Source organism: Pungitius pungitius, chromosome 16 (assembly GCF_949316345.1).
Source record: "Pungitius pungitius chromosome 16, fPunPun2.1, whole genome shotgun sequence".
In the NCBI taxonomy this organism is placed as follows: Eukaryota; Metazoa; Chordata; class Actinopteri; order Perciformes; family Gasterosteidae; genus Pungitius; species Pungitius pungitius.
In genome coordinates this window covers 3,430,723-3,453,874 of record NC_084915.1, presented here as the reverse complement: position 1 = coordinate 3,453,874, position 23,152 = coordinate 3,430,723, and the positions used below count along the sequence as shown (strand labels likewise).

The following is a 23,152-nucleotide window of genomic DNA, read 5'->3' as shown; positions in this document are numbered from 1 at the left end:
TCTCTAGGGTTTACAGAGAATGGTCCGAAAAAGAAAAAACATCCAGTGAGCGGCAGTTCTGTGGGCGGAAATGCCTTGTTGATGCCAGAGGTCAGAGGAGAATGGCCAGACTGGTTCGAGCTGATAGAAGGGCAACAGTGACTCAAATAACCACCCGTTACAACCAAGGTGGGCATAAGAGCATCTCTGAACGCACAGTACGTCGAACTTTGAGGCAGATGGGCTACAGCAGCAGAAGACCACACCGGGTGCCACTCCTTTCAGCTAAGAACAGGAAACTGAGGCTACAATTTGCACAAGCTCATCGAAATTGGACAATAGAAGATTGGAAAAACGTTGCCTGGTCTGATGAGTCTCGATTTCTGCTGCGACATTCGGATGGTAGGGTCAGAATTTGGCGTCTACAACATGAAAGCATGGATCCATCCTGCCTTGTATCAACGGTTCAGGCTGGTGGTGGTGGTGTCATGGTGTGGGGAATATTTTCTTGGCACTCTTTGGGCCCCTTGGTACCAATTGAGCATCGTTGCAACGCCACAGCCTACCTGAGTATTGTTGCTGACCATGTCCATCCCTTTATGACCACAATGTACCCAACTTCTGATGGCTACTTTCAGCAGGATAAAGCGCCATGTCATAAAGCTGGAATCATCTCAGACTGGTTTCTTGAACATGACAATGAGTTCGCTGTACTCAAATGGCCTCCACAATCACCAGATCTCAATCCAATAGAGCATCTTTGGGATGTGGTGGAACGGGAGATTCGCATCATGGATGTGCAGCCGACAAATCTGCGGCAACTGTGTGATGCCATCATGTCAATATGGACCAAACTCCCTGAGGAATGCTTCCAGCACCTTGTTGAATATGCCACGAAGAATTGAGGCAGTTCTGAAGGCAAAAGGGGGTCCAACCCGTTACTAGCATGGGGTACCTAATAAAGTGGCCGGTGAGTGTAGACTCTTGAGAACAAACAGAATAAAGCTACAACACACTATTGTGTCATTCAAATTGTCACAATGCAAGATTTTAAGCATACCTCCCTTTAATGCAGGCAGAGTGAAAAGGGGATGTATTCTTTTGATGTTATGCAGCATGTATCTACAGGAACGTGTTGTTGCTGCTGTAATGTTGGCAGTGAAGGAAAGTTGACTGTCAAGTGTCGCATCGAGGTTCCTAGCAGTCAGGGGTTAGGTCAGGATAGAACTGTCAAAGGTAACGGCCAGGTCGTTGGTGGGAGAGACTTTCCCTGGAAGGAAAATAAGTTCAGTCTTGTAAAGGTTAATTTTCAGATGGTCTGCGCTCATCCACTGAGATATGTTAGTCAAACAGGCAGAGATTTGTGCTGGTACCGGTGTCTCGGATTAGGTGAAAAGGGTCCCAGGACATGGCCTTGGGGGACCCCAGTGGTGAGATGAAAAGTTGCAGACACTGTTTGTCTACAAGTAACCTGGTAAATGTGGCCGTTGAGGTAGGATGAGAGAAGGGAGAGAGCAGAGACTGAAACACCCAGTTCCTGGAGGGAAGAAAATGAGGACGTAGTAGGATATGGGATGACTCCGTCAAATGCAGCAGAAAGGTTGAGAAGGATAAGGACAGAGGAGGCAGGGCCTCCTTTGGCAGTGTGGAGTTTCTCACTAACAGCAAGGAGGGCAGTCTCTGTTGAGTGGCCTGCCTTGAAGCCTGACTGGTGAGGGTAAAGAAGACTATTATAGTGTAGTTAAGAGGAAAGTTTTTTTTAAGATAGCTCGCTCTAAACATTTGGAATGAAAGGGCAGAAGAAACAGGTAGATCGTACAATATATGAGAATGAGCATAATCATTTTTGGTGCTGAGATATTCATTTTACATATAAATGAATGTCACCAACTTTTTCATTGATTGCACGGTCCTCTGTAATGGCAAGAAATATATGTAACTCTTCTAAATGCTTCATTTGTATAACCAGTTTATTAATTGCAAGTGCTGAGATGGAAAGGCCATGGTATAAGAGCTGAAGTGTTCCACACTGATAAATGTCCCCAGCGTCCTAGCTCTAGAGACTAAACAAAGTAGGTCATATGTGTGTAACCAGATTTGTTTTCAAGTGTTGGGAGGGCGAGGCCATGGTCAAAGAACTCATGTGTCTTACATGGATTAGATGTCCCCAGTATCCTGGCTGTAGATACTCAACAAGGTGGACAAGGTTTCTGTTGACGCCACAGATAACTGAACTTGGGTATAAGAACTGCCCCACTCTGTTAGGGGGCAAGGAGGTACTTTACTTTTTGTCTGCAGAGCACGTAGCTGTTGTGAGCTTTCTTCCCTTGCAAGGAAATAAACGGAGAAACACATATTTGACTCAAAGCCTTTGTTTCTTACTTTACGATTGCCTGTGCAAAATCTTCCACCGCACCTCTTGTCTGCCTTCTTTGACGAAAGTGGAGGCGGGGCTTGGGCAGCATCCCCACGTACACGAGGACAGTAACAGTGGAAGGGAATGCTTGAACCCAAGTGTTATGAAATGTTCTATTCTGTGACAACGACAGCCAAGCCAATTAGTATGAACAAATTCAAATGGATTTACGAAGGCGCAATCTTCAGCTGCGGTTAATTCAACAGACAAGAGCCAATAACGTGAATGTCAACTTGTCAATCAGTGGCATAAAACGTTCTGAAAATGGCAATAATATTATTTATCGCAACTAATGTTTGTGCAATAATCACACAACAAACATTTTATATTGTGACAGCCCTGAAGACAGGCCTGTAATTGTTAACTTCAGACAGATTGAGGCTGGGTTTCATCACAGTCCAGTCATGGGCAACGTGGTAGGAGGCTGAAAAAGGGTTGGAAAAAATATAGATGTACGGAGGTCAGAGGAGAGTATAGTGATACCAAGGTCTCCACGCTCCAAATCTTATTCCTGAGCTAAACAGTCATAACAAGAAGCACCTCAGATTCTTGTCATTCCAGAGTGATGAGGCCAGAAAAGTAGAAGTGACTACTACCCCCCGGTCAGCCAAACCGGGTAGGCTTTGGCTGACTATTAAACCGCCACTAAAGTTGTAAACCTAGGGGAAACACTGCTTTCATATAAAACTTTCACAGGTATAGCTGCACATTCAGAAAGGGAACAGCTAGCGGCAGCTGGTAAATGTAAAGGAGCATGTAGCATGTAAAGAAATTTAGAGGAGCATGTAGCATGTAAAGAAATTTAGAGGATGTAACAATGTGGAGCTATGTAAACTGTGGACATTAGAAAACATGCTTCATAGTAGTACAACTGCTATTTACAAACAAGCAAAGCAAAAGTCTGCCGTAAAGATTTATCAAGAGGGTAGCGGCCGACAGTCACAGCCAAAGCATGAAATGCTCAGCAGACTCCTGGTGTGACTTGGGCCCGGACTACCTGGATGTGAGGAGCCCGTTTTTTCTTCGCAAAACTGATTTCATTTTTGGGCCCAGAAGTTATCAGAAGGCGTGCCTCGAGCTGCGGGACATCCTCAACCCGAGGAAAAAGAGCTCGGGGAGGAGGAGGACACAAACCCCTCCAGCCCCGGCTCCTGACCCGGACCCACGACGCCCGTCCCAGCCCAAGTGGGCCCCCCGACTCCCGTCTCTGCCCGTTCCGGCCCCCAGAGCCTCGCCTGCGCCCGTTCCGGCCCCCAGAGCCTCGCCTGCGCCGAGACGTCCGTCAGCGCCCGTTCCGGCCCCGAGACGCCCGTCAGCGCCCGTTCCGGCCCCGAGAAGCCCGTCAGCGCCCGTTCCGGCCCCGAGACGCCCGTCAGCGCCCGTTCCGGCCCCGAGACGCCCGTCAGCGCCCGTTCCGGCCCCGAGACGCCAGTCAGCGCCCGTTCCGGCCCCGAGACGCCAGTCAGCGCCCGTTCCGGCCCCGAGACGCCCGTCAGCGCCCGTTCCGGCCCCGAGACGCCAGTCAGCGCCCGTTCCTGCCCCGAGAACCCCGTCAGCGCCCGTTCCGGCCCCGAGACGCCCGTCAGCGCCCGTTCCGGCCCCGAGACGCCAGTCAGCGCCCGTTCCGGCCCCGAGACGCCAGTCAGCGCCCGTTCCGGCCCCGAGACGCCCGTCAGCGCCCGTTCCGGCCCCGAGACGCCCGTCAGCGCCCGTTCCGGCCCCGAGACGCCAGTCAGCGCCCGTTCCGGCCCCGAGACGCCAGTCAGCGCCCGTTCCGGCCCCGAGACGCCCGTCAGCGCCCGTTCCGGCCCCGAGACGCCAGTCAGCGCCCGTTCCTGCCCCGAGAACCCCGTCAGCGCCCGTTCCTGCCCCGAGAACCACGCCCCCGGTCCCGGCCCCGCGGCGCCTGACCATGACCCCTCCCTCCCACCCTCTTGGGACCGCCTGGAAGTCGGTCCTTGAAGGGGGGGTGGGGTCAGGGGTTGGGCCGGAGCCCCACGCCACGACGACGCCGGAGCCGCACAGCTCGGCGCCCCCCGCCTTGACGACGCCGGAGCCGCACAGCTCGGCGCCCCCCGCCACGACGACGCCGCAGCCGCACAGCTCGGCGCCCCCCGCCACGACGACGGAGCCGCACAGCTCGGCGCCCCCCGAGACCCTGACGCCCGGTCGCCGACCCGGCAGGTCCCCCGAGACCCTGAGGCCCGGTCGCCGACCCGGCAGGCCCCCCGAAGGACCCGACACATGGCCGCCATCACCCGGAGTTCCCCGCGCGGCCCAGGATCATCGGGTCCCCACCCTCCCTCCCCTTGTCTGAATTTTTCCGGTTCTGCTCCCCTTTAGGACCGTCTGGAATTCGGTCCTTGAGGGGGGGGTTCTGTCACGGTTTGGTCTCTTTCCCTGTTTTAGTTTGAAGTTTCATGTTCCTTGTGGTCCTGGGTTAACTTCACTTCCTGCCTTGTCCCGTGATTGCCTGAGTGTTTCCACCCCTGTCCAATCACCTGCACCTCCCTCGTGTATTTAAGCCCTGTGTGCCTGTTGTCCCTGGTCGCGTCATTGTCTATATGTCCCTCGTCGTTGGAGCACGTTATTGGTTTGAAAATAAAGAGCACTTTGGATGGAAGAAACTCTGCGCCTGAGTCCTCACTGCATCCTGCCCCAGCCCGAGTGTGACACTTGCATTGTGAATAAGGGTTTGAAATGAGTCTTTAGGGTAAATTTCAAGAGGAACATTAATTCCCTCTGCTCATTTTAAGGCAAAGTATAGGCTAAATAATAATAATACATTTTATTTATATAGTGCTTTTCACTGTAGGCTACTCAAAGACACTTTACAGTAAATCCAGCACATTTAGCACAAACACAGAAACAGCAATAAAACAATCATATTAAAAGCATTTAAAACAGAGTGTACAACTTTCCTAGTAAGTAGATATGTTTAAACCTTTCCACATTCAGTCAGTCCACGATTGTCTGCCAGGCTTTTTCTCTGTTTAATTACAACTGGCCTAGCTTTTATGACGAACTTACAAGAGCAGTGTCCTTCTCTAGCCCCGTGCTAATTCAGTCACACACTCTACAACACTATGTAGGAACACTGCTACAGTTATTAAGAAGAGTAAATCTAACTGGGGGGCGATAGTGGCGCATGGAGTAGCGTGATGCGCTGGGAGCCGCAAGGATGGCGGTTTGAATCCCGGGTGCCCGATGTGCCATGTCAAAGTGTCCCTGAGCAAGACACCTAACCCCTAATTTCTCCCCAGGAAAAATGTAATGCATGATTTATAATGCAATGTAAGTCGCTTTGGATAAAGCGTCAGCTAAATGACATGTAACTAGTGCCGCAACAACAAATCAATTAAATCGATAAAACGATTATTAAAAGGGTTGGCAACAAATTTCATTATCGATTCGTTGTGTTCAATTATTACGTCTAGTGCCCTTGCGCATATACTGCGGCTTATACGGTAGTTGATGTTATACCTGTAAAGGGAGACACACGGTGATCCAATAAACCAGCGCGGCTAACTAAGAATCCTCTAATGCATTTATTAACAAATGCTATTTTAAATTCATCTCATAGCACTTGGTTATATTTTAGCTGTATTTAAATGTGCTGTATACTGTATGCTAAACTTGCTCTACAATGACGGTGGTAATTTAATGAATAAGCTTCAAGTGAACATGGGGGTGTGTTTCGCAGTGTCAGTATGTGCGTCTGAGTGTAGTATAGAGTACAAGTTCTGACGTTAAAACAAATCCTGTTAAATTTTCAGATTTTTATATTTTTTATAAATGATTATTTTGTGCAAAGTGAATTTGGAGTTCTGTTTTAGAATAAAAGAAAATTAAAGAAATTAAAGCTTTTTAATGCTATTCATCAATTAAACTAAAAAAGAATCTACCAATTAATCGATTATCAAAAATAATCGTTAGTTGCGGCCCTAAACCTAACCGACCTGTGCATGGACTGAATTCACTTTATAAAATTTCTCAGAGAGATCACTGACTTTCACCAGTGGCAAATGGCTTGTGTGTGAGACGAGTTGGGAGATAACATGTGCGATAACATGTTTCAAAGATTTTGAAATTTCGATACAGCAGATCGTAACATCATTGACTAATTTAAAATATGTTGGAATATATTACATGTAAATAAGGAGCCTATCAGAAGCACAGATGTGGTTACGATCTACATATCAGCAAAACTACATATTAGCATCATAATTTTTCCAGTTACACATACACCCTGATGTTTTTTCTTGTTACAGTCTGTCAGTGTGATGATAATGACCCTGTAGTGTGTAAAGATGTATATAAAGGACAATTTCGAACCCTCATCGTGCAAACTAAAAGACCATGCAAACTGATCTGAGGTATTAAATAATCCATTAGTTGCTTTAACCACCAAGAAGGAACTGTAGAACTGAGTTTCTCCCCAAAGGAGCACACACAAGCATTACATTAATACTTGTATACACCAGAGATGTGTTCCCGGTTTGATCCGAATCATGCACTTCATCTGGACACTGAGCCTTAGGTTATTGAGAACACATTACCACCTGCAACTTTAGTTAAAGAGTCTCCCAACGCTGCAGATGCTACAGCACAGTCCTCTTCACAGTCCTCTTCATATCCAGCTGACTTCCCTCCTCCTCCTCCTCCTCCTCTTTACAGACACCTGTAATCACAACCTGCCAAATCAGAGGCAATAAGACGCATCAAGTGATTTTAAGATCTGAGCCTTAAATATTTTGGGGGGTTAAATATTTGAAAAACGTGTCAAAGATGTTGATGTTAAGAAGTTGCCTTGATTCTCAAAATCGTCAACTGCACTTGAAAGGGAACATTCCAGATAAAAACCTCAGGTCAAATAACGGACGACTGTGTCTGCATCAGCTCATTGTCGCATTTAAGCAGTACTGCTGCTGTCTTTTTTTTTTCCATATGTCATCAAGAAAATTCTTTATGAAAAACATACCTGTGGTTAGGGCTGCATGGTATACAATATCTGCTTACGGTATGAAATTCTCACATACCGTTCATACCGGTGTTACGCCATAACAACTGAAGTTGCTCTTCGGCAGGCGGCAGATTTTATTTTTACACGTCATCACAGAGTGCCCGGTGGTCGGAGCTAGTTGTCTTACGCGTGTTGAGAGTGAGTCATGGTTATAACAACAATGAATAACCCACAAAAAACTCTTTACAGGGTAAAACACCACAACACAACAAAAAGACCAATAAAGATTTTGTAATACTAGTAATTTTACATTCATAAAAAATGTCCCCACCGAACTGCAAGCGATACAGGAGGAACAACGAGAGACCCGAGATGCACCAACACAACTTGTGCCCAAGAGAGGAGCTGTGTCTGTTTGGAGGGTTTTTGGATTTGATGAATCCGACGTAAGTTACGTTAGATCAAAATACGATTTATTGCAAAGTCTGTCGAGCCTCTGGTGGCAACACTAGCAGCCAAATCAAGCTAACGAGCAAACCGGCCAGTTGCAAGCAAGTTGGCCAGCAAGCAGCGAACAGCTGTTCAAATAGCCGCGGCCGTTTTCGGGGTCAATGAATAAATGTGTTTACTTGAAAAAGCAATACCGTGATGTGCCGGGATACCGTCAGAATGTTTCTTAATACCGTGATATGGATTTTTGGCCATACCGTGCAGCTGCAACTGGGCTGCTTATTTCAGCCAGTGTTTGAACATAACGGCTATTTTTCTGGGACAAATTGGATGTGGATGTGCGATTATGTCGGTGTTTATTGACTTGTAGTTTGTTTCCGGCAGAGGCCACTGTTTTTAAATCACAAAAATCGACCAGACAAAGACTTGGCTCTCATTTTGATGTTGTATTGAGAAACTCAGCTACTCTTCCTTTCAAAAGGGGACCACAAGTCAGTGCGGGCCTACTATCAATGTCAAACACACACACTCCATATACATCTTGTATTAGGAGCCTCTCGAAGGAAAAGGAGATGGAAATACAAGTACGGGGACCATAAGTCACTGCGGGCCTACTGACGCACACACACACACACACGAAGGAAAAGGAGATGGAAAGACAAGTGCCCTTGAGAATTCATGCCAATTAATTCTCTATGGGAAAATGCCCTGTGCCGATTCCGCAGACTTGCAGAGGCACCAGCAGGTCTGGAAATCAACATTATGCTTGTCAGTGGAGTGGACAAAGGCAAGACTGTATTCTGTTTAAAAAATAAAATCTTATTTACTTACTAACCACCCAATTTGGCCAAAAACAACGAGCACTGCAAGCATTTTTGTCCTGAGCTCAGGAGACCGTCTGATTACTGCAATTAAGACAGACAGAAAAATGTGGACATTCAATAGCCAAGACAAGCAAAAAAGACAGCCCTGTTGACTGCATCTACTCAAAGAGAATGCGGTCAAAGTCTGTTCATTTGTGGTCATTTTGATCTGGGTTTGAATGACCAAGTCCAAACTTTCCCAAAACCTGAAAGTAGTATGGACACTCTAGCCTATCAGCATCTAATGCTACAGCTGCACTAGGCTTGGCTTCAGGTTTTGTTTGATGGAAAATATTGAAGAGTCTGCACAAATTGTTTGTTGATGAACGTTTCACAATAAAGCCCCTCTAGTCTGGGTTTATTCAGTATTGGTCAAGCCTGTTAGCCAGGGCTTTTGAAATTAATTTATAATATGCAATCAATAGTGAAATGGGTCAAAAAGAAAAAAAACTTTATTAGATCTGTATTTTTTGTGAATCACAGTGATTATGGAAGTGTTTATTCAGGTAGAGTTTTGCATGCTAAATTAATAACGTCCATCAGAGGCGGTGTGAGTAAGTCTTTAAATTCTATGTAGAATTCGGGGGGGGGGGGAGCTATCCTCTCCTGGGGATTTATTTGATTACCACAAACACATGGAGTTAACTCCCCATGTTTATATTGTAAGAGTGGACATTAATGGACATGCCAGTCAAGAAATGCTTTGCAGTAAATGGTTAAAAAAGCATCCATCAGCAGCTAAATATTCAGTAGCCCCAAACCGAGCGGATAAGGAGGAAGGGACACTGAACAGAGCTGTGAAAAGCAACTTTATCCTGACCAGGTCTGTGGACGTTATCTGGAAAAGATACACCAAAAAAAGGACACAATCGCACACACCAGGCCAGAAACCCAGCCCTATTTCAGCCTCAACAAAGTAGATAACAAAAAGAGTTCATATCAAATACCACAGAAATTAGTCACTGTTTTTTGTGGTTGACATTTAAGAGGGAAAACAGAAATTGCTTAAGAAACAGGAATGATTCAACTTTTGTCTCACCTATAACCAAATGCAATCATTTATATGCTATTACGTTAGAACGTTGAGCTTTCCAGGTGCTAGGTAAACCTTGGATGGCCCCACTCAAATTACAGCCCCTTCAGCCCCTCCCTCTGCCTCGCTGTTCCTGCTCCTACCGCACAATTGTCAACAAAGCAGCGGTCATAAGTGTTATCGCCTGGCGTAAAAGAAATGACAAGCGGGAAGCGATGCTCCCTTCAAAATGCTTCATCATCTCAAGTAATACTATATCAATTTAAAAACAATTGGTTTATGGACATTTTGCAGTCTGTTAGTACCAACATGCAGCTAAGAGATCAAATAAACTTTCCTCCACTAACCAGTCACGTTGCCATGTGTATGTGACACAGGGGACTGATATGGGCCAAACAATGGGGCATTTAGAAGGTTGTAGTCATACGACACGTGAGATGTGACAAGGTGGTGCAAGGCAACCTAATGTCTGGAATGCAGCACTGTGATTTTTCAGGTTTGTCAGGCTATGAGTAAAGGATAAAACAAGGACCTACTGAAGGGATGTATCCTCACAGGGAAGTCACACAGTTGTACAATGCCAACATTAAATAGGAATTGTTAATTTCCTCTGAAACGATTTGACAGGCTGAGGTTGAAGTATGAAAAGGTGATTGAATTTTCTAGCACTGAATATTTATGCATTGAAATTATGTACCTAAATGTTTTTCAACATTAAAACACCAACAAAAAATCACGGCAAAAGAAATGACGGTTACAATATTCAACCCAAAAAATTCAGCCGTGAGACACAAACATCCGGGACACTAAGGTAGAGCAATCTATTCTAGATTCAAGATCAGGAGCATGCGTCAAGCAAAAGGAGCGAGCACCCAATACACCTTCTGCTTCGGAACGTAGCCATGTCCAATAATAACGGGGCTTTAACTCTGCAACACTGATGGCATAAAGAGTTCACAGCTGAATTTTTTGGGTTGAATATTGTAACCATGATTACTTTTGCCGGTGAATATTGTAACCATGATTTTTTTTTTTGCAGCTGAATATTTTAACACTTTTTTTTTTAGGTTGAATTTTTTTGCAGTATTTTAATGTTAAAAATTATTCAGAGCTAGAAATTCAATGACCTTTTTATTTCAACCCCCGATGACACAGATTTACTTCCATATTGAAGGACTTATCTGCTAATAGCAATTTTTTTTCAAGCAGACGTGACTTCACAATGTGGATTTATTTGTTTTTTTACATGAACAAGAACAATAAGACTGGTTTTCATACATTTTATTTACCGTCCGGAGTATTTAAGTAAATAAAATATATAAAAAGGCAAAAAAATGTGATTGATGAAAAATCACAATCTTCTCTTCTTTCACAGTTGTCACTGACAAGACTCCTACTCATGGTTTAATGTAACTGCGTAATTAAGGTCAGGTATACTCCCTTTTTTTTCTCAGTCTTCTATGAACCAGAATTAGAATTTTGCCCTTAAGCACTAAACCAGTTTACTTTGTATGATGAGCAAGTTTCAACTTGGAATTCTGCAGGCAAAAAGAACAGACTGTTCTAGGCAAGATGAGCAGTTCCTGCACACAGTGACTCCTCATCTCCTCAGGTTAACACATTCAGTGCAGCCAGAATTTAGTGACTGTCTATTCATTTTGTTTACCTCTTTTTACTAAATTCAATGAGTATCTAAACAGTCAACAAGCCTATCAAGGCCAATTGAATCAATTCAAATCATTTTTTGTGAATAAATGCAAATAGTGCCGTCATACAAAACAAGATGTGAAAACAATATGAAACAGGAAATTAACTGAATAGCTGCACAAAAGTGTGAAAAGTACAGTACATTCTATCACATGAGACTAGAAAATAAAGCTTTATTATGCTGCTGCGTTCACACCAAAAGTGAAGCAAATTTTTACGCTTTACTTACCCGAATAATTGAAGTTATAATTAAAAATAACTTTTTTGCGCTTCATTCGCGCCTGAAATGAGCGTGGCTTATCTTTTACATGTCTCCGTAAAGACAGTTATCGTTTCCGCAATCCACAATGGCAATAAATAACCACTGCTCTTTATATGTTGTATGAATTACACAAACATCAGAACCGCAAGCAGTGTTATGTTTGGTATGTCACTTGTCGCCGCAAACAGCTTGAATTTCACGACTCCTCCAGAAAGTGTGTCTGGATGACTCGCGCTTCAGACTGACCAGTGTCCAGTTTAATGGCCTGTTGCGTCAGCTCGGTGCCAGCATCTCTCGGTTAGACACCAACTAACTTACAGGCATTCCGTTTCAGCTGTGTGTGTGAGTGCGTGTCTACGGTGAGTGGCAGTTTAATAAAGTATATTCACGCTTTGGCAGCAGGACGGCAGTGATGACGAGCAGAGCATCTCGATGCCGATTGGCTTTCCCAAGACAGCGTCGGGAAAGCGATTTATTTGCTTCGCGCCTTTTTGAGTCCTTCGCGCAGCCCATTTCAAATCCGTCCCAGTCGCGTCTGTCCATTGACTTTTCGCACAAATAATTTGCATCGCTTTTGGTGTGACCGGAGCATTAGTCTATTCATGTCAGCAGGTGACACAGTAATGGATGGCATGCACCCTCTAAATAATAGAGGGATACCTTTCCTCTTACAGCATTATCTTATATTTGGGTGCTTTAACCATTGGTTCCAGTATCAGACACCTCTGAGGCTTTGTGTGTGTTCTTTGTCTCGCTCTACAGAGTGAAGAGGGATAGGGATCATTCCAGAAGAGTTACTCAAAACAGAAATGGCACTGTGCTTATCAGTGTTAGATGTTCGGAAAAACCTTGTGGCAGCTTTTAGCAATAGTGTTGAAAGACACACGTCAGAAGAAAGATTGCTGTTGCGAGTCACCGCAGTTGAGTCTCAAAGAGGCAGTAGGCCGGGAAGAAATACTGGAGTCCTGAATGTTATCTCGAACTGGTCAATGGGAAATTCAACCTGGTATTTCCTCAATAAAGGACGGCAGAGCTTCCAGTCGTTTTTATCCATTTAAAATTAGACCGTAATACCCCCAGCTTTAGAGCAGAAAACAGCAGGTCAGGGATAAGTAGTGTATGTGAGAGATAGGGGGATGTGTGGGAGAGAAAGAGACATTGTTGAACTTGTTCTTGCTTGTAAAGCTGAGGTTTCATCATAATGGGCCTTGTTTGGTCATTGTTGTTCTTCAGTCCCAGTGTGCATTGGACTTTCTCTGCATGTAATTTGAGCAGTGTCTTCGTGAATTAATTCATTGGTTCTTATATGTACAAGTCTATTTTCAATGATGACTTCAGAGATGCTGTTGGTGTTGAACCTACGCAGGGGTCAGACCCAGCATCGGAAATACATGAGGGCAAAGGGACAAATTGCCCCCAAACAAATATAATTTTGCCCTGGTTATCACAAGGATAGGGGCAAAAAATGGCCACAGAATTTCCCCCAACAATAATTACAATTTAGTCAACTTGTCGTCAACAATATCGTAGCCGTAATAACCCGGTCCAGTTGCCACTGAATGTTTTGATTCTCGCCTTGACCGATGTTGCGTGTGCGGGAAGAATCAAACGCTCTTAAAAAAAAAAAGTGGCTGGGGACGCTGGGAATACATCCAGCCTCCATCACCATTTGTGATTCAAAAGAAAAAATCCACGCACCCATCGACTATTGAAAAATGGAAGATTCAAAATTTAACAACTTTTTTAATATGATAAAGGCCCCAAAAAGGCCCTCAGTTTGTGAGGATAATAATAATAATTCTTTGAAATACAAGGTTATACATAGGTTCCTCTACTACTAGTCGTAGCGAGAACCCTAATAAGAATTCCTTGAAATACAATAGGTTCCTCTCCGACTAGTCATAGCGATGATAAAAACAAAAATACAAATTGGGACATACATCTCACACCGCCCATACCCAGATTGGCACACACATATTCAAACTTCTACTTGGAAACGAAAGCTATAGTGAGAAAATCACAGGGCAGTAAACGTGAATTTAAGATGAGGATAATGCCAGGCTTACTGTGGGCAGGGCCAGCCCTTCCCATAGGCGACCATAGGTGAATTTGGCCCTAGACGGTCGTCAAATTCATCAAATTCCTCTAGCATAACATAGTTAAGCATACATCTTTCTCTCAACAACTTTGATTAACAAAATAAAACCCAGGTGAAATCAAACCATAATTAAAACAAATAAACATGGCGGGTTTATGGGGGATGCAACGATTCCGCGCAGCGGACCTTATGGTTGCATGCGTGCAGGGCAAGGGGCACACTCAGATCAAGAGAACGTAAAATCAAAAGTTCCTAACTCTCTAGTGCAAAGAGACGGAAATGAAGAAAAGCTGTACGAGGAGAAGAAAGTCCTGTAAAGAGGTATGTATTTCCATCTCAGTCATTTAATGTCAAACGTGGGATCCTTTAGATCAGTGTTTCTCAACTGTAGTGGGTCGCGGGCCTTTGCATGAAAAAAATAAAATAAAAAATAAATTTAAAAAATGTAAAAAATTTCATCCTGTGCTTTTATTTTGAAGGGACAGCGGAGTGTCGTTTTTTTTCTTCGGGTGGGTGGGTCCCGGAGCCAGACCAGTTGAGAACCACTGCTTTAGATTAACACTGTGGTCGTTTACACAGCTAGTGTTACCTTGTTAGCCAAATTGCTTTAAGACTTTAGGAGCCTTCCAGCTAGCATAGTGATGGTGACACATTCTAATCACTAATCAAAATACACCTCTTCAGGGCTTGACATTGAGACTTGTCCGGGACACTCATTACGTCTTTTATACAGATTTGAAACGAATACATTTTTCACAAGTGACGTTAGCTAGCGTCAGCAGCTTTGTACCTAGCAAGCAAGACATTATTAGCATAATTTAGGTACTTAAATATTATAAATTGTGTAAAAACACCTTAATTGTTACCTATATTATTTGTACAATATTAAAGCTCAAAGGGAAAAGTACCTAGATAAATTAAAATGATTAACCTGTACCCAGACCTTTGTTCATAGACAAGTGAAACACTGATGATGAACGTTAACTTACTTGTCCAAATGACAAGTGCCTTAAAATCGTTAATGTCGAGGCATTTATTATGCTTGGTTTATCTGTTGGTTTTATTGCTTATCTGAGTGCTATATTTATGCTGGTTTTACTTTAAAGTGTCTATATAAACAAATTGTATTATTACTGAAGGAATTTGCTCACAAATGGTATTATATCTTTATGCACAATCTGGTATATATATGCATTCCACACAATATGTTGTCTGGATTGTATTTAAGGTAATGTAAATAGTAGATACATGTGAATAAATGTGTAACGTGGTGTTCTGGAATGCTAATATTTTATATTTTAAAAATGTCCAGATGCACTCCAGAGAGAAGTTTTTATTTATTATAGTTATTGGTGGTAGTAGTAATAGTTTTAGTAGAAGTAGCAGTCTATAAATGCATATTAATAAAGCTTTATTCTGTAATAGTTCAATACACTCAAAATATGACCTCACACTTCCATTCATTGTAAATGACTTTCAACCCCATTCTTGATCGTTTCATCATTTCAAAGAACAGATCTGCTTAAATACAGCTGCAGGTGAAGGGACATCTAGGATCACACCTAGCACAACAGCCAGTGAAACACAGAGCATGCAGCAGGTAAGTCTATTTAATAATCTTTATTTTACTTTACACTTAAAAGCTTACAAAACAATTTTATTTGCACCTAATTCAAATGTTTGAATAAATGTTTACTCTATTAAACACCACTGATCTTGTTATAAGAAAAAAATGATTTAGATGTATTTACTGCGTGTCGTATTATGACTCACAAGATCAGTGATAAATCTCAACATATGAACAATGTATCTGTATTAATAGATGTACATATGTATGTATGTATGTATGTATGTATGTCTTCAGGTGAAGGAGCAACAGACACAACCCGCCTTGATTCTGCACTACAGCCTGCAGACACTTTCTCCTACAACAAGTTCTGAGTCCGTCAGCGGGGAACCAATTGATCCTGCTAACTGGCCAACCCTGTCTGGCATAGTGGGAACTGAATTAGTCAGTAGAGGACCATATTATACCAATCAGGATTTCACCTTTCCCAAATGACAGGATGGATGAAGTTGCCATCACATCTATTTTTAACTATTTTTTTTAAATGTATTGTTTACAGCACTTTTGCACTCATAGCACACTTGCCTCTATTTTATAGTATTTAAAATTCAAGTTTGATAAACGTCTGTGCTTTCTAATTCATCTTTTACATCATATTTGTATTTATTTAGCAGCGACAGCGTAGAATGTATAAACGAGGGGCACATGAAGCCAGATAGCTAATTAATAGCTAATAAATGTTCGGAGACCATTATATTCCCTCTAGTACATTTATCAAATATAAATGTACAGTATAATACATAGACCTATAATGTATATCAGAATCATAACATGGAATGGATGTGGTTCAAAGTGGCCCTAGGTAGTAGGTGGGGACGCAAATCTTAGTATCGCCTAGGGCAGCCAATGGGCTAGAGCCGGCCCTGACTGTGGGTAAACAGCACCGCTCATTAATATACAAACCATGTGATCAAACAGTGGCGCTGCAGCAGGCGCATGCAAACACAAAGGCAAACTAATTTTGGATGGAGTGCAATGGAACAATTCCCAATTCTCTGAACATTTTTCCACAAGGTCCAGTAGAAAAGTGGCATGAAGTGCTTAACTAAAAGGGAAAGTTCAAGAAATCAATCAATTTCAAGACACTTTCCATAAGAAATAGCACTCACTTTCACTTTCAGATTCAGTACTTTACTATGATGCATGAAAGTTAAGACATTAATATTAAAGACACTTTTAAGCCGGAGCTTAAAACATGAAAGCAAAAACTGCACATGTACAAGATATTGCAATACGCAGCATTACACTAGGACATAAACGCACAATAGTTATGAGGCAAGAATATAATTTGTCAAATGAAATCCTATATGTAGACTGTCTCAAAAAGGCAGTCAATTTTGTGATCCTGATGGTTGACTACCATTGTAATAATAGAATATTTGTCTTAATTATAATTGGGTGTTCCTTGTTAAAACATTGCATTGCCATGAGCAGTTGTGACCTTGTTCACTATGTAGCTACCATGTTACCACAGATTAGAGGGAGCCTTTCTATTCAACTGTTTAATACTAAAAAAAATTGTACTTTCTTGTTACTTGTTCTTCTGAGTTTGTATCTCTATGTGGAAATGCACTTACTGTAAGTCGCTTTGGATAAAAGCGTCAGCTAAATGACATGTAATGTAATGTAATAAATGAACACAAATGTAACAGTTCTACCAGTAGTAATGGCAGACTTAAAAGCAGACATTCTGGGGTAATCCCTTATGATGTATCCATGTGAAAGTCCAGCAGATTGTGTGAACATGAAGAAGAGGGTGGGTAGCATTCCTCTGTCCTAGGACTGAGAACATACACAGCTAAAGTCTCATATGAAGCATCGTGTTTTAGTGGCAGCGCCTTCACAGGCTCAAAAGGTGGCTGTCACCTTTAAGAATAAATGCCTGCAGCTTGGGACAGTGTTGATAATCCAAGACCTCAGGATTACCAACAGACAGAGCACGACGGAACCCAACAAAACACAAAGCCTTGAGAGGAAAGTGAAAAGAAATTCAACTCAATAATAATTTTCATTTCGTGGCATTATAATTTACATGTTTATGCCACTGAATCTTCCTCTGAATCTTCCTCTCATCCTGATGGGATGGATTTTTTTCCAGGTGTAAAGGTGAGTTTATCATCTGAGCGAAGGAACAGAGCAATTTGATGAGCATTTACTATCACACAGCCTAAACAAAAATGTTCTGCTCTACACTAGTTACTGGGTTGATTAAACTAAATATTTAATCCAGAGAGTAGTTGTATAGTTTCACACAAGGTAATTTATTTTTATATAACCACTAAGAGAAAGACAATAAAAGGAGTCAGAAATAACTCATGTTTTCAGTGGGATATCCTAATTAGGAGGACATAAGGTTGCATTGGAAGTCTGGGTTTGAACCTTTGCAGGCTCATTAAAGTTAGTTGCATCTTGGCTGTTAAATATCAACCTTTGTTAAACCTTTATTTGGAAGTGTATAATGAATTGGGCCGCTGAGGGGCAGGGCACTTAGTAGGTATGAGCTGAAAGTGGTTTATCACGAATATGCTGATGCACAACTATTACTTAAATTATTACATATCATTTAGCTGACGATTTTAGAGTTGCTTTAGTGCTTCCAAAGCAACTTAAATTGCATTTTTAAATCCATGGGTGTTTTTAAATTGCAAATTTTGGTCGATTATTGCACCAAAAATAATTGTGATAAACAATATAATTCCAATTGCATTTTTATGCCACTGATTACATAATAATACAATATAATAGCATAATAATTTAAGTACGTTCTTTCAAAGAACAAAGAAGGTTAGATTCTTCAGAATATTTAGACATTAGAATTGGAATGTGAAAATATATCCTAAATAAATAAAAACAAAGAAATAATAAGCGGGTGAACCATCTGGCTTGGTGCGATGCGGTAGGGTTCGAGAAAATGTGTTCACCGGAAATAGACGCGTTTCGTGGCTGCTGGGAGAGATGGGCCGTTTCGTTCCAACTAGCATTAGGCCGGGCTAGGAGGAACGTAGGCGGCTGTTGAGGAATGTCGCCCTGCACATGGCTCTTCCAGCCAAAGAGGCGGACCTGCAGTCTGGAGGAACCGACAGTAGTTCAGGTTGAAGAACTGGGTGGGATAATTGTATCCTAAGTTTGTTGTCTTGCCTCTTTTGTTGCCAAACCAAGTCAACATACCAGTTTGTCCTGTTGTTTGCTCTCCTCTCTCATTCGCCTTAACTCAAGTCCGCTGCTCGTCCCCCTCGCCGAATGGCAGTGAGTCTCAATGAAGAAACTTTTCAAAAATATTCAAAAGGCTCAATGCGCACTTGGTATTATTTACTTCAAAACAAAAATTCCGATTATAACAAGTTACAGAGAAAAAAGGATAATAAAAAAGTGTTGACAAACAAACAAAGTCAGATAATTTAGAGCCTCTTAATCTAGAGCCTCTCTATCAAAAGCAAGAACCACCCCATTATATTATCCAAAAGATTTTGGTTCTTTAAAATGAAAACATAGGCACATTGGGTTAATTTGTCCCCTTTAGTTGTAAAAGAAAGAAGAGGCCTTTTAGAACAATCTGTGGACCTCCACACCGCAAGTCCTGGGACTTTCCTGTCACTCTCTATTACTATCTAATGGCATTCCTTGATATAAAATTATTCCTCAGTAAACAAGGACATTTTTTACGGGTCTTATAACAACAAAAATAAGTCATCCTGTCACCAGGGAGCGTTAATCTCACAATTCAATGTGGTACTGTATCTATGCTGCACTAGTCCACATGCATACAAAACAGCTTGACTATTATTGTGCCTGTCAGTAGCAGAGTCACTAAGTCAGAAACACTGGTTACTAAACTGCTTTCACTCTGTGCTGCCTCATTTTGGGAGCGTTGTCCACAGTGTATTCTTAAGAAGGCTGACTTCATTGAATTCTGATTTCAATGAAGCTGCATCTCACGTAAATGTTTCACTTCTCCTTTTGACGCAGTCCTGCTTTCATTGAACCGTCAAAGATATCAATACAGCACTATTACAGGAGGGAAACAACCTGAGACTCGACATCGGGAGGAAAGTTCAACATGACTCATACTGTCTCACGTGACAACTTGTGTGTAGAGGGGGAGGGGGATCGGGGTAGTAGTCGGACGAACAAGTACTAGAACCAATAAACTAATATCTATATATATAGATATATATCATAAACAACGAGTCGCTCATCTGTCAGAAGCAAGGGAACCGTCACAACCACTCTACACATTCTTGGTCATTACCTTACTCAGATGACTTGCACAGATTGGAATCAGCCAGGGTTGTTTTTTAATAAAATGAAATGTGTCCGTTGGTATTGCTTATTAGCAACTCTTGCTTACTAAGATTTCTGTTAACTCCCGTGGTCGACCGTGCATGCGAGGTGACCCAACGTGATTTTGTCAAGGGCAGATCACCGGCACTGCCTTGGTGATCGACCTTCCATCTTTTTTTAACGTGACTGCTGCTTTTAGAGTTGCTTTAGTTCCAAAGCAACTTATATTGCATTTTTAAATACATGGGTTTTTTAAATTGCAAATTTTGGTCGATTATTGCACCAAAAATAATTGTGATAAACGATATAATTCCAATTACATTTTTATGCCACTGATTACATAATAATACAATATAATAGCATGATAATTTAAGTATGTTCTTTCAAAGAACAAAGAAGGTTAGATTGTTCAGAATATTTAGGTGAAAACCTAAATTACAGCTTTGACAGAATCTCGAGGAGCACTTATTGCATTTACACCACTAAATGTCATTAACAAATTATTTTACCAGCAGCTCATGAGAGGTGGAGATCTCTGGGTACCAAGTTATGGGATGTGAATTCAACGTGTCTGGACAGGGCTTTCTGCATACAGATCAAACTAAAGCCATGTGATGGAAAGATTTGTGTGAGGCTTCAAACATATTGTGACCTTTCGCAACTCAACTACTGAGATTGTTGGATAAGGTGGTTCTTTCCTCACATATCCACCCCTCCCTCACGACCAACTCCCACAAAAAGGTATTTTGCCTCCATAAAAAGATGAGCGGAGCAACTAGAAATGCCGATAAATACCATGTTTATTATCTTGTCTTGCTGCCCCAATTTCCAGCAGAAGGTTTCCTATTAATATATTTCTAAAGTATTTTAAAAAGAGGACCGTTTGGTTTAAGGACACACCTCTGGGCTGTTTTGGTAATTAGGTACTTTTTAAAGCACTTGTGCAGAATGAAATTATAGAAAAGTGTTGTTATTCAAATGAAAAATGATAAATTGAAATAATACAACAATCAGATGGAAAGGATTATTGGGAGGATTAATTGTCTATCTGGCAATGTCCTCATTTTGTATATATATATATATATATATATATATATATACACACACACAATATATACAATATATATATAGGTCACCAACTGGCGTACCGCGGTCCGGATTCCGGACCCAGAAGCCGTCCCATCCGGACCCGAGCTAAAATCAGTTGTGACATGACAGCGCACTTTTCGACTGCGCAGCTTTGGTCGTCTTTACGGTAGTGGCTTAAAGGAAAGGCCAATTGCATTAGAGTTAAACCGTGATACTATTTGACCAATCCAGTCAGGCTGTCTGGCCGGATGATATTGTCTCAATACTGCAGAGAGACCAGAAAGGTAGTGGCACATTACAAACAAAAATGTGTCCCCTTCTGTGAAGTCGCTGATCCGGAAACAGGTCTGATATCATCAAAGGATGGAGATAGTGGACCCTTGCTGTGTCGAGTGTTGGCGCACCAATCAACCCCCACCCACTCGGTCACCAGTCAGAGCACCGGGCCAGGCGCTCTCACAAAGAGTAGCTCTGTGATCACAGAGAGATGTCCAGTCCACAAACACAACTCAAGAGATAAGAAGGGGGTGGACATTTATTTGGAAACACAAGACGAAAGCTCTGATAGTGTTTGAACTCTTTCAGAACCAAGAAAAGCAACGATCAGCATCAGGTCTGAGCCATTGATTCCCAAATCAGGGCTTTCCAGGTTGCACTTTTCAGGGTTAATATTTAATTGGCAAAATGGGGCTCTCATTAGATGTTCGGTTTCACACACAAAGAGTGCAATATTGAGAGGGAAAACATCCAAGATCCCTTGACTTGACAAAGTCAAAACTATGTTATCTTTGGACTCTTGTTTGCCAATTCAAATACACACACACACACGCGCGCGCTCGCACGCACGCGCGCGCGCATGCTTTATTTAATGCAACGTGCTAAACTGACCAGGTAGATCGCAGACGGGGAAACCCACACTGTATTTAGCTGAAGCTACACACCGGTTTCATTAGAGGAGCACGTCAAAGATACAGGCTAAGGTGTCGATTTAAGGCTAGAGACCAATGCTGGATTTTCTATAAGACCTGAAAAGGTGTTGAAAAACGAGACCACACGTAATAAGTAGACAGAATTTCAGGGAAGTTACAAGTACACGAAGAACCCGGAACGTGGCTACAGCCGATTGACGCTCCTTCCGGGAGGGGCATGTCGAAAAAACAACTCATGACATGAACGAGGCTTACCATTGAGAAGCGTCCCGGTGTACACGAGAGCCAGCAACAGGAACGCGGCGGAATCCATCCTGTTAGAGAAAGTGTCTGTGGATACCTCTGGTGATCTGGCAGAAATGACGAGCAGAAGTCGGTGTCCGAACCTAGGGCAGTGTCAGAACAGAGGGCAGGTGAAATACGAGATGACAGGAGGGGGAAAGGGGAGGAGGAAGGGGAGGCGGAGGAGGGCGAGGTGGGAGAGGAGGCACCAGGGCAGCATAATCACATCAGTGTAGCCTGCATTTAAACAGAATGACTCAAAAGTACCAGGCTACGGTAGACTACATAGTTGCTGGTGGTATTTATTATTTTACGTTCAATGACCGACAGAAGAGAAATCAGCATCAGAGAGCAGAGGCTACAGGTCTGAGCCATTGATTCCCAAATCAGGGCTTTCCAATTATTGTTTGTGCTTTGCTAGGAGCTCCACCACACTCACCCAAGGCTTCCAGCAATGAAAGTGGATGGCACACATGATCCTTGTAGTCGGCAGAAGTTGATCAACCATGATCAACGTGGAACGTTTTCACACGAGAAATTCTGCCTTGTGAGGAATACATAGTGTGTTGTTATTATCCACCAAAAACTACTAAACTAAGCTATAGCATTATGGTTTTATATCTCCATAACAATATATCACATTTTAGTCAATAAATAAATGGTCTCATTGCATTCTCATTCTTGTTTGTGAGTTGAATACTTAACATATACAAAAGTACTTAACTTAAGTGCAAAACAACCAGATCTTCTAAGGAATTTGAGCTAGTATGTGCTTGTTAACAATTCCACTTAGAAGTTTCTGACGGGCTTTCGTCTTGTTTGCTCCACCTTCAAGGCAGCGTCTTTAATAAAGCATCAGTTAAATATTTTTTAATAGTTACCTCCGGGATTTTCGGCGACCCAGTCCCAGGCTAATTAAAATACCTAACTCCCTAATAAAACCTGTTGCACTCTGAGCTGTTTTGGGCCTCTGCTTTGAAAATGCCATACCCATGATAAAAAGTGTAACTAGAAAATGCATTTCCTGCTGAAAATGCATTGGAATGCTAAAAGCTGAAATTAATTTTTTTTAATTGCTGAAAATACAGATATAAAAAAGCTAAAATAAATCTTTAAAAATGTTGAAAATATAGAAATGAAAAAAAAACTGATATTCAATTTCAGGAAATTGCT

At 42.3% G+C, this 23,152-nt stretch overlaps 1 protein-coding gene across 1 annotated transcript in view; it reads right to left on the bottom strand.

The window, feature by feature from the left end:
• Positions 1 to 22,133, bottom strand: part of LOC119215400 (CD166 antigen homolog) — a 47,675-nt gene extending 25,542 nt beyond the window's left edge. The window contains exon 1 of the mRNA XM_062558189.1: positions 21,953 to 22,133. Within this exon, the coding sequence (XP_062414173.1) occupies positions 21,953 to 22,010 (58 nt within the window). The 5' untranslated portion in view covers positions 22,011 to 22,133. The remainder of the gene's footprint in view (positions 1 to 21,952) is intronic.
• Positions 22,134 to 23,152: the final 1,019 nt, after the last annotated feature.